This window comes from Acomys russatus, chromosome 13, assembly GCF_903995435.1.
Source record: "Acomys russatus chromosome 13, mAcoRus1.1, whole genome shotgun sequence".
NCBI classification, from domain to species: domain Eukaryota; kingdom Metazoa; phylum Chordata; class Mammalia; order Rodentia; family Muridae; genus Acomys; species Acomys russatus.
The window spans coordinates 14,995,926-15,007,688 of record NC_067149.1 but is presented as its reverse complement, the minus strand read 5'-3'; the positions used below and the strand labels follow the sequence as shown (position 1 = coordinate 15,007,688).

Here is an 11,763-nt window from a genome sequence, read left to right as displayed (position 1 = left end):
TCGCCTTGAACTCACAGCAATCCACCTGCCTCTGCCTCCCAAGTGCTGGAATTAAAGGCGTGTGCCACCACTGCCCATCTAGTTAGCGTTTTCTTGCTGTGAAGAAACATCATGACCATGGCAACTCTTATGAAGGACATTTAATTGAGGCTGGCTTACAGTTTGGGATTTAGTACATCATCATGGCGGGAAGCATGGCGGTGTGCAGGCAGACATGGTGCTGGAGAAGGAGCTGAGAGTTCTGCATCTTGATCTGAAGGCAGCAGGAGGAGACTGACTCAACCTCAGAGCCCACCTCCACTGTGGCATACTTCTTCAAAGAGTCCACACTTTCCAGTAGCGCCGCTCGCAGTGGGCCAAGCATGCAAACACACGAGTCTATGGGGACCGATCCTATTCATACCACCACAGGCCATAGCTTATGAAGGCAGTTTCTCAGTTAAGACTCACTCTTATCAGGTAATTCCAGCTTGGGGCAAGTTACTATAAAACTAGCCAGTTCAGCTACATTTTTACAGTCCAGTCTGAGCTACAAAGTGAGACCCTATGCCAAAAATAAATAATTGAAAATCCCTCCCTCGCCTCCTCTCTCAACGTTAATGTTGTGTGACTGTATTCTCCCGCTGATGGTCTTGTCTTTCTAGGGGCTGTGAACAATGGAACCAAACTCTCAAAGAACTAAAGTCCCGGCTTTCTTATCTGACTTGGGGAAGGCCACACTGAGGGGGATCAGGAAGTGTCCCCGATGTGGCACATACAATGGAACCCGTGGGTTGAGCTGTAAGAACAAGACATGTGGGACCATATTTCGTTATGGTGCCCGGAAGCAGCCTAGCATTGAAGCTGTCAAAATCATCACAGGCTCTGACCTACAGGTCTACTCTGTGCGGCAAAGAGACCGGGGCCCTGACTACCGATGCTTTGTGGAGCTGGGTGTTTCAGAGACGACAATCCAGACAGTGGACGGGACAATCATCACTCAGCTGAGCTCTGGCCGGTGTTATGTCCCCTCATGTTTGAAAGCCACTTCTCAAGGCATCGTGGAAAACCAGTGTCAGCACATCAAGCTAGCAGTGAACTGCCAGGTGGAGGCCACCCCTCTGACCCTGAAGAGTTCAGTCCTGAATGCGATGCAGGCTTCCCCAGAAACCAAACAGACCATCTGGCAGTTGGCCACGGAACCCACAGGTCCCCTGGTGCAGAGAGTCACTAAAAACATCATGGTAGTGAAATGCAAGACAAGCCAGAAGCACAGCTTGGGCTATTTGCACACGTCCTTCCTGCAGAAAATCAGCTCAAGAAGCCTGCCGGAGCGCCGCTTCCTCTGCTCCTGCCAAACCCTGAAGTCACACAAGTCCAGTGTCCCCAAGGCCGAGGCAGCCCCAAGGTGCATCCACTTCTTTGCTTGCCTCTGTGCCTTTGCCAGTGATGAGACATTGGCTCAGGAATTCTCAGACTTCTTAAATGTTGATGCCAGCGGTACGTGGGAAGATTGACAGTTACTTGGTTGTTCTCAAATGGCAGAGAAGGCATTCACTGATGCATTTGGAAATTGTCCTAATAGCCTTTAGATTCAGGTGCTAGATAGTACAGATGCCTTTTTTTTTTTTTAACTGTGTGTGTGTGTGTGTGTGTGTGTGAGTGTGTGTATGATGCGTGTGCACATATGTATGTACCATGGCACATAGGTGGTGTCAGTACTCTCCATCATTTACTAGGCCTCCATGGCAAGTGCTTCTGCCTACTGAGCCATCTCACCAGTGCATCTTAAAAAATCAACAACAGCCTAGAGATGGCTCAGAGGTTAGGAGCACCAACTGTGCTAACAGAGGTCCTGAGTTCAATTCCCAGCAACCACATGGTGGCTCACTACCATCTATAATGTGGTCTAATGCCCTCTTCTGGCCTGTGGGTGTACATGCAGGCAGAGCACTGTATACACAATAACAATAATTTAAAAAACGAAAAGATAGTGTTGGTGCACTCCTTTAATCCCAGTGCTCTGGAGGCAGAGACTGGTGGATCTCTGAGTTCGAGGCCAACCTGGTCTACAGAGTGAGTTCCAGGACAGCTAGGGCTACACAGAGAAACTCTGTCTCTAAAATCCCCCAACAAAATAAGTAAATGAAGCATAGCATTTTGCTAAAGTAATCCAGCTGACCTCAAACTCAATCCTTTTGCCTTTCCTACTTGCTGGGATTACAGACCACAGTCACTACTCATCGCTAGTAGTTTTTCTTTAAATTCAAACCAGCACAACATATGTACATAGAAATTTGGTTAAATAGATAAAACTAAGAATTGAAAGAGCTAAACATTTTGAGATAATGGATTTAGCAAATGGGTGTGGGGAGTGCCCACTTCACTGTCTCTCCAGCCCATAGTTTGATTTTTTTTTTAACTTTACAGATACCATAAGTTGACCAAAATTACACAGAAAAAAATATTTTATTATAGCTTTTCTTTCTTAATCTCCAAAAATGAAGATACCTTGCTCAAAATACCTTTTTTGTTGTTGTGTTGTTGACATTGTTTTGGTTTGGTTTGGTTTTTGGTTTTTTGAGACAAGATTTCTCTGTGTAGCCTTGGCTGTCCTAGACTCACTTTGTAGACCAGGCTGGCCTTGAACTCACAGCGATCCACCTGCCTCACCCTCCCGAGTACTGGGATTAAAGGCGTGCGCCACCACGAGTGGCTTGTTTTGTTTTTCAAGACAGGCCCTTCTCTGTGTAGCGGTTGTTGACCTTTTTTTAGCTGATTAATTTATTGGTTGATTTCATATGTATGTGTGTGTGCTTCATAGTATATATTTGTGCACCTTGTGTGTGCCAAAGCCTGCAGAGGTCAGGTAAGGCATCGGACTTGCTGGAACCGGAGTTACAGATGGGTGTGAGCTACCATGCTGGTGCCGGGAGCCAAATCCACATCCTCTGCATGAGCAGCCAGTGCTCTTCAGACCTTTGTCGATGAAATATTGTTATCTTTTTTGGCTTATTTATTTATTTTTGTGTACATATGGGTGTTTTTTGGTTTTGTTTTTTTGTTTTTTGAGACAGGGTTTATTTGTGTCGCCATGGCTGTCCTCGGCTCACTTTGTAGACCAGGCTGGCCTTGAACTCACAGCGATCCGCCTGCCTCTGCCTCCCAAGTGCTGAAATGAAAGACGTGCGCCAGCCGGGCATGGTGGCGCACACCTTTAATCCCAGTACTCGGGAGGCAGAGGTAGGCGGGTCACTGTGAGTTCGAGGCCAGCCTGGTCCACAAAGTGAGTCCAGGATGGCCAAGGCTACACAGAGAAACCCTGTCTCGAAAAACCAAAAAAAAAAAAAAAGAAAGAAAGACGTGCGCCACCACACCCAGTGTGCATATGGGTGTGGTCATGTGTCATGTGTAGAGGTCAGAGACACCTCAACTATCAGTCTTTGCCTTTCTCCTCCCCCCACCCCCAAACCTAAGGACTGAACCCCAAGCTTTGCACGTGTGTGTTTTGCCTGCATGCACACAGGTACCTGGAAGCCCACAGAGGCCAGAAGACTGTATTGGAGCCCTTTGAACTGGGAATACAGATAGATAGTTGTGAGCTGCCGTGTGGGTGCTAGGAATCCAACCCAGGTCCTCTGAAAGAGCAGACAGTGCTCTTAACCACTGGGCCATCTCACTAGCTCCACTTGACCTTGACTGTTTTCTTAAAACTTGTTTTTATTTTATGTGTATGAGTGAGTGTCTACATGAATGTACGGACAACACGTGTGTGCCTGCTGTCCATGCAGACCCGAAGAGGGCACTGGGTCCACTTGAGCTAGAGTTACAGGTGTTTTTGAGCTACCATGTAGGTGCTTGGAACCAAACCTGGGTCTTACAAGAGCAGCAAGTGCTCTTAACTGCCAAGCCATCTCTCCAGCATCGTGTCTGAATTTTTACATGGGTTTTGGGGGAAGTGTGTGTGGGTATCAGGGAAGGGCCAGAGGCATGAGGTACTACGGGAGCTCAAGAACAGGTAAGTCGTCATGAGCCTCCCAAGGTGGGTGTTGGGGACTGAACCCAGTCTCTTCTGCAAGAGCAGCAGGTGCTACATAGAGAAACCCTGTCTCGAAAAACCAAACCAAAAAGAAAAAAAAGAGAGCAGCAGGTGCTCTGGACCACGGATCCGTTATTCCTGCACTATTTTCAGTTGTTGTTGTTGTTTGGTTGGTTTGGGTTGGGGTTTTTTTTTGTTTTTTGTTTTTGTTTGTTTGTTTGTTTGTTTTTTGTTTGTTTGTTTTCCCTCTCTCTTTTTTTTTTTTTTTTTTTTTTAATTTTTATTTTTCAAGACAAAGTTTCTCTTACAGTTCTGGCTGGCCTAGACTCACTTTGCAGACCTGGCTGGCCTAAAACTCATAGAGATCCTCCTGCCTCTACCTCCCCAGTGCTGGGATTAAAAGTGTTTGCCACCACACCCGGCTTTTCATTTGGTTTTTTGTTTGGTTTTGGTTTTTGGTTTTTTGAGACAGGGTTTCTCTGTGTTATCTTGGCAGTCCTGAACTCCCTTTGTAGACCAGGCTGGCCTTGAACTCACATTGATCCACTTGCCTCTGCCTCCTGAGTGCTGGGATTAAAGGCATGCGCCGCCATACCCAGATCATTTGTTTTTTTAAAGTGTGTGTGTGTGCGTGCCCACTGGAGATAGAACCCAGAGTCTTAGACATTCTAGGCAAGTATTCTGCTCCCAATCCACTTCCCCCTTCCTAAATAGAGCACAATGTTTGGGGGAGTTCTTTCAAGTAGCTTATTTTATACCAAGCAGCTGGCCTATGCTTTTTTCTTTTTCTTTCTTTCTTTCTTTCTTTTTTTTTTTTTTTTTTTTCCTGTGGAGTCAGATTTTTATAGATCTTTTTCTTAAGATTGGGGCCCTTACTTGCTCTTGGATAGTAGTAGTCATAATTCACAACCTTTTTTTTTTAAGGTCTTAAAGAGATAATTGTGCCCCAGCTAGGCTGCCACTCAGAATCGTCTGTCTCTGCTTGTGAGTCTGCTGCCTCTAAGTCAAGAAAGAGGAAGAAGGATGAAGTGTCTGGTGAGAAAGTTTATTATTTCTTTGGTGTTTTGTCTTTTGTCTTTCTTCCACTGTCTGAGGAATTGTGAGAAAGGACTGTTGTTGTTGAATTTTTAATACTAATTTTTTTAAATGTAAGAGGTAGGCCTGATGGTGTACTCTGGAAGCAGAGGCAAGTTTGAGGCCAGCCTTGTCTACCTAAAGAATTCCAAGGCAGCCAAGGCTACATAATGGAATCCTGTATCAAAAACAAAAATAAAACCAGGTACAGTGGCACACGCCTTTAATCCAGCAATAGGAAGGCAAAGGCAGGCGGATCTCTGTGAATTTGAGGCCAACCTCATCTACAGAGTGAGTTCCAGGACAGCCAAAGCTACACAGAGAAAGCCTGTCTTGCAAAAACAAAACAACAAAAAACATATGATGTATTGGAGATGTAGTTCAGTGTAAAATTAATGTTATTCTTCTGACTCTGGGAGGCCTACTGCCTCTATCTGCTAACTTAGGCCTAGTTGTGGAAGCTTCTAGCATCCATACAATCTAACCTAGGCCTGGAATGTTTTCAGCCTCTGAGACTTACTGCTTAATGATCTTACTCTTTCTTGTTCTTCCTGAGCTCTGGGCTGGCTGGTTCAACTCAGCTGTTCCGGCTCAAACTCTTCTCCCTGCTGACTTATTCAATCTGGCTTCTCTCTGGGCCTGGAAATGCTCTGCTTGGCCTCAAACTAACTCAGCAATCTGCTCTAATCTTCTGGCTTCTCATTTTCTGGCTCATTCAGTCTTACCTGAGTTCTCTCTCTGCAGCCTGACTTTACCTTCATTGTTTGGGATTAAAGGCGTGTACCACCATGCCTGGACCTAAGCTTGTCTTTACCTGATACTTGCTCTGCACCAGGCTGGCCTTGAACTCAGATCTGTTTGCCTCTGTCTCCTGGATTAAAGCTGTGTTTGTATTCCAGCCTAGATCATCTTTGGATGTGATCTCTTGCTATCGGGATCATACAGACCTAGAAGGTCTTTGGATATGATTTCTTGCCAAAACAACCATGTTCTAATTAACATTCCTGAACAACCATTCCTTAACATTCCTCTACAGTTCAGTGGCAGAATACATGCTTAGCATGTACCAAGTCCTCAGCACCAAACAGCTTATAATAATGGTTAGGGTGCTTCTCACTCTTATTTAGGGATATAGTTTGTTGTTGCATTTTCAATTGTAGCTACACACACATCTACATCTACATACATGTCTATATACATATATATGCACACACACACACACACACACACACACACACACACACACACACGTATTCCTAGTCTTATGAATGTTATACCCTGGTGAACCCAGAGTAAGTTGAAAATAATCCTGACGCTAAAATACATCTCATCAACCTCATCTGTTAGAACAACAGTGCTCACAGTGTCATACAGTAGAGCACGAGTGATTTCTCTCCTGACCTCAGGCTAACAGGTCTGGGACTCACAGCCACTGTTCTTCACTAGAAAATAGGATCCCACACAGTGCTTATGGAGAAAACAGTTACAAAATTGAAGGTGCACTTTCTACTGAATGTAGATAGCTTTCTGTGCCACCATGAACTTGTCAAGTTTTAAGTGAAACCATTGTAAACCAGGACCCATTTACACACATAATTAAATTTAAATTTAACATAGGTGGGTAGCTCAGAGGTGGAGCACATGTGTAGTGTGTGTGTGAGGCACGAAGCTCAATCCATAGCACTACAAAAAAACAAGGAAATGATGTCAGTTGCTCATGTGCATCAGTGTGAAAATCCTAACGTGCCCTTGCAGGGAAGTATCAAGGTAACCAGACTGAAACAAAAGGAGGGTACTGCCTGACATACACAAGGAGACCTAACCGCTAACTCACCAGCAGTGTTGTTACAAACATTTTAGAAATGAAAAATTAGAGAATAATACTTTTGACACCAAATTAGTAAAGGTTTTGTTTTGTTTTGTTTTGTTTTTTTATGATAAAAGAACTTTCAGTGAGCCTGTGAGATGGCTCAGCAGGTAAAGGCACTTGCTTTGTAAGTCTAATTGATAACTTGAGTTCAATCCCCAGAACCCACTTACAGGTTAGGAGAGAGCTGACTCCATAAAACCATCCTCTAAGTTACACACACACACACACACACACACACACACACACACACAAGTTTGTAGTCCTCAAATGTTTGGAGTGTGGCTCATCAGTTAAAGGTCTGGCTGTGCAGGACCTTAGTTTGCCTTAGTTTGAGTCTCTGGCACCTACAAAATTTCTGGGCATGGCTGTGGTACCTGCATGGCCAGCATTGGGAGGTAGACACAGGTAGATCCTGGGAGTCTGCTGACAGGTTAACTTAGCCAAAGTGGAGAGCCTCAGGTCCAGTGAGAGACCCTGTCTCATGGATAAGGTAGAGAGCAATACAAGAAGATATCCAACATCCTGTTCTGGCTACCACATTCTGACCCGTGAATTTGCTCACACCACCACCACCTCATAAATGCACATCAAACAAAGAGTAAAGAAACTGGCTTTAGTGGTATATGCAAGTAAACCCAGCATTGGAGATGGAGGTTGGAGGATCAAGATTCAAGGTCATCTTTAGCTACACAGCAAGATTGGAGCTATCTTAGGCTACTGTGTCTGAAAAATAAAAGCAAAAACAAAAAATCCAATGAATAAATATCATAAAACTATTCATACAGAAGAAACTGGAAGAGTGCTCAGTAGAAAGCGTGTTGGTTATTGCAGAGGGAAAAGCAGGTTAGAGTCCTTCCTTCCGCTTCTGTTTCCAGCCCAAGTCTCTTAGCAGCAGCAGCAGCAGAAGTTAAAATGTTGTGGTGAAAGGTTAACACTGGTTCCTTCTAGAAACTGTAGGGCTGTCCTGGATCTTAGCAAAGATTGTTTATGTTTTAGATGTCTTAGAAAACACTATCAATGGGCAGTGGTGGTGCACACCTTTAATCCCAGCCCTCGGGAGGCAGAGACTGGTGGATCACTGTGAGTTTAAGGTCAGCCTGGTCTACAAAGTGAGTCCAGGACCTCCAAGGCTACACAGGGAAATTCTGTCTCAAAAAAAAAAAATCACTATCAAATCAATTTTTATGATTTTATAGAATTAAAAATGACATTTTAATTTATTTTATAGGTGTGGTGCCTGTATGTGTGTACATGGATGTTTGTACATCATGCATGTACCTAATATCTGAGGGGGCAAGTATGGAATCCCCAGAGCAGGAGTTCTAGGAGGTGGGAGCCGCCATGTGGGTGCTGGGAAAGTGAACATTGTTCTTATTGCAAAAGCAGCCAGTGTTCTTAACAGCTAAGCCATTGCTCTAGCCCCAGTTTTGGAGACTTCTTTTAATATATATATATATATATATATATTTTTTTTTTTTTTTTTTTTTTTTTTTTTTTTTAATGTTGGATGCGGTGGCACACGCCTGTAATCCCAGCCCTCGGGAGGCAGAGACTGGTGGATCACTGTGAGTTTAAGGTCAGCCTGGTCTACAAAGTGAGTCCAGGACCTCCAAGGCTACACAGGGAAACCCTGTCTCAGAAAAACAAAGCAAAATAAAACAAAACCAGTAATTTTTTTCTTTCTTTTCTTTTTTTAGATTTATTTATTTTTATTATGTATACGGTGTTCTCTGTGCGTGTACACCAGCACACCAGAAGAGGGCATCAGATCAACGGAAGAGCAGTCAGTGCTTTTAACCTCTGAGCCATCTCTCCAGCCCTTTTTGGTTTTTCTGAGACAGGGTTTCTCTGTGTAGCCTTGGCTGTCCTGGACTAACTTTGTAGACCAGGCTGGCCCCGAACTCACAGCTATCCATCTGCCTCTGCCTCCTGAGTGCTGGGATTAAAGGTGTGCACTACCACGCCTGGCTGTTTTTTGTTTTTTGTTTTCTCTCTCTTTTTCTTTTTTCTTACTTTTTTTGGTGTGTGTGTGTGTGGGTTTTGGTTTTGGTTTTGGTTTTTGGTTTTTCGAGACAGTGTCTCTCTGTGCAGGTTGGCTTCGAACTCACAGTGATGTTTTCCTATATGAAAGGAAATGACCTTTAGCTTCTGACCCCCCTGCCTCCCCCTTTCATTTGCTAGGATTATATGCCTGGTTGCAGACAGGATGTTATGTTTTATATTGAGACAGGATCTCGTAAATCCCAGGCCGGCCAGGGAATTAGCTTGCAGTGGAGGATGACTTTGAATGTGTTACCCTGTCTCCACTTTCTGCTTACTGGGGTTACTTGTGCCACTACCCTCAGTTTATGGGGCCCAGGTGCTCAGTCAGGGTTTGGTGCATGTTAGGCATGCACTCCACCAGCTAAGGAGTGTCCCATTCCATAGGCGTGTCTTAAGTACTGCAACCTATCTGTGACCCAGGTGCACAGGTGAACAGCTCTCTGATGCCTCAAGATGCAGTAACCAGCAATCTAAAGAAGAGTGGCCTGAAAAAGCCTGTGGTTGCTTCTTCACTAAAAAGGCAGGGTAAGTTTCCCTTCCTAGAAGGGGCTTTTGGGGTGGAAAACCATCCAGAATAAGTCAAAAGGAGTAATAAAAAAACTGTTGCGTGTTGTCTCCCATGCTGGGTTACTAACATAAACAACAGCAGCTGATGGAGCTGCGGGCGAGGTCTCTCCTGGCCCTGGATTCCAACCATACTCAGAATCATGCTGGAGTAGACAGGCAGTCCAGCAGGTAAGAGAGTATTTGCTGCTCTGTCACAGATTTGGTCCCAGGACTCCCTTTGGCAGGTCACAAACACCTATAACTCCAGCTCCAAGGGATTTTCTGTCTTCTGACCTTGGAAAAACACATACACACAAAAAAGAAACAAACCGAAGGGTGGAGAGAGTCAGCGCTTTAGAGCACTTCCTGCTCTTTCAGAGGACCTGGCTTGGTTTGTGTAGCTCTTGGCTGGCCTTGAGCTCACAGAGATCCACCTGCTTCTGTCTCCTGAGTGCTAATATTAAAGTCACATACCATCACATCTGGCTGTCCAATCGATTTTTCTCAAAACCCACTGTGTAGCCACAGATGGCTCTGAACAACTGCTTTGCTTCTACTTCCCAAATGCTGACACAAGCTACGTCATCACCCCTGGCATCTGTGTCAGTCTTAATAGGAAGCAAATAGCTTCATTACTGAATTTGTGTTATGTAAATACACACTCAGAAGAGGCTGTAGGATTCCTTGGAACTGAATTTATAGGTGATTGTGAGCCACTTGATGTGGGGGCTGGGATCCAAATTAGAGTGCTCTGGAAGATCAAGTGCTCTCAACTACCAACTCATCTTCCCAGCCTGCGGTTATTGGTCTTGAGGACTTTCATTCATTTTTTTAAAAAGACTTATTTACTTATTATTATGTATACAGTGCTCTGTCTGCATGTACATCTGCAGGCCAGAAGAGGGCATCAGATCACATCATAGATGTGGTTGCTGGGAATTGAACGCAGGATCTCTGGGAGAGCAGTCAGTTTTCTTAACCTCTGAGCCATCTCTCCAGCCTCTCATTCATTTTTGTAAATGAATGTGTTTTTGGTTTTTTGAGACAGGATCTCATGTAACCCAGGCTAGCCTCAAACTTGCTGTATAGTCCAGGTGTGCCTGAAATTTACAAATCTACTGCCCCTACCTCCCACGTGCTGGATTAAAGGATGTACCATCATCAACTCTCACGCTCAGTAGAAATGGTTTTCTTTTTTAGAAGTTTGTTATGGAGCTGGAGAGATGGCTCAGCAGTTAAGAGCGCTTGGTACTCTTGCCAAGTCCCAAATTCAGTTCCCAGAATTCACGTTGGTAGCTCACAAAGAACCTGTAGCTCCAGCTTCAGGGGATTCAGTGGCCTCGCCGGCCTCAGAGGGCACTGCATGCACATGGTATGTATATATAGAGAGAGATAGGTACCCATGCATACACATGAATAAAAATGAATATTAAAGGCCAGGTGTGGTGGCGCACGCCTTTAATCCCAGCACTTGGGAGGCAGAGGCAGGTAGATTGCTGTGAGTTCAAGGCCAGCCTGGTCTACAAAGTGAGTCCAGGACAGCCAGGGCTACACAGAGAGACCCTGTCTCAAAAACCAAAAAAAAAAAAAAGAATATTAAAAAGGTCTGCAGGGGGCTGGAGAGATGGCTTAGTGGTTAAGAGCGCCGCCTGCTCTTCCAAAGGTCCTGAGTTCAATTCCCAGCAACCACGTGGTGGCTCATAACCATCTGTAATGTGATATGGCGCCCTCTTCTGGCTTGCAGGAGTACATGCAAGCAGAGCACTGTATACATGATAATAAATAAATAAATCTTTTTTTTAAAAAAAAAAAGGTCTGCAGGCTGGAGAGATGGCTCAGAGGTTAAGAACACTGTTATTCCAAAGGTCCTGAGTTCAATCCCCAGCAAATGTATAGTTATTATATGTCAATTAAAAAGAAAAAGTCCTTAAATCTATTTCACTTAGTTTTCTTTTCTCTGTATTTAATTTTTATGTTCTTTTTTTTCCTGTGTAACCCACTTGACTGTTTCAAGCTTCAGTTATTTATTTTGAAAGAAAAATAAAGTTAATGAAAATTTTTCTTTTTTTTTCCTTTTCCTAGTCTGTGGTCAGCTGTTAGATGAGGCACAAGTGACCTTGTCCTTCCAAGATTGGCTGGCCAGTGTCACAGAGCGTATCCATCAGACCATGCACTATCAGTTTGATGGTAAGTACAGCTAGAAGTAGGAGAC

At 44.3% G+C, this 11,763-nt stretch overlaps 1 protein-coding gene across 1 annotated transcript in view; it reads left to right on the top strand.

Annotated features, from left to right (window-relative positions):
* Positions 1 to 531: 531 nt before the first annotated feature.
* C13H2orf42 (chromosome 13 C2orf42 homolog) overlaps positions 532 to 11,763 on the top strand; it is a 31,706-nt gene continuing 20,474 nt past the window's right edge. Inside the window, exons 1-4 of the mRNA XM_051154849.1 lie at positions 532 to 1,479; positions 4,943 to 5,053; positions 9,426 to 9,530; positions 11,634 to 11,738. Of these exons, the coding sequence (XP_051010806.1) occupies positions 657 to 1,479; positions 4,943 to 5,053; positions 9,426 to 9,530; positions 11,634 to 11,738 (1,144 nt within the window). The 5' untranslated portion in view covers positions 532 to 656. The remainder of the gene's footprint in view (positions 1,480 to 4,942; positions 5,054 to 9,425; positions 9,531 to 11,633; positions 11,739 to 11,763) is intronic.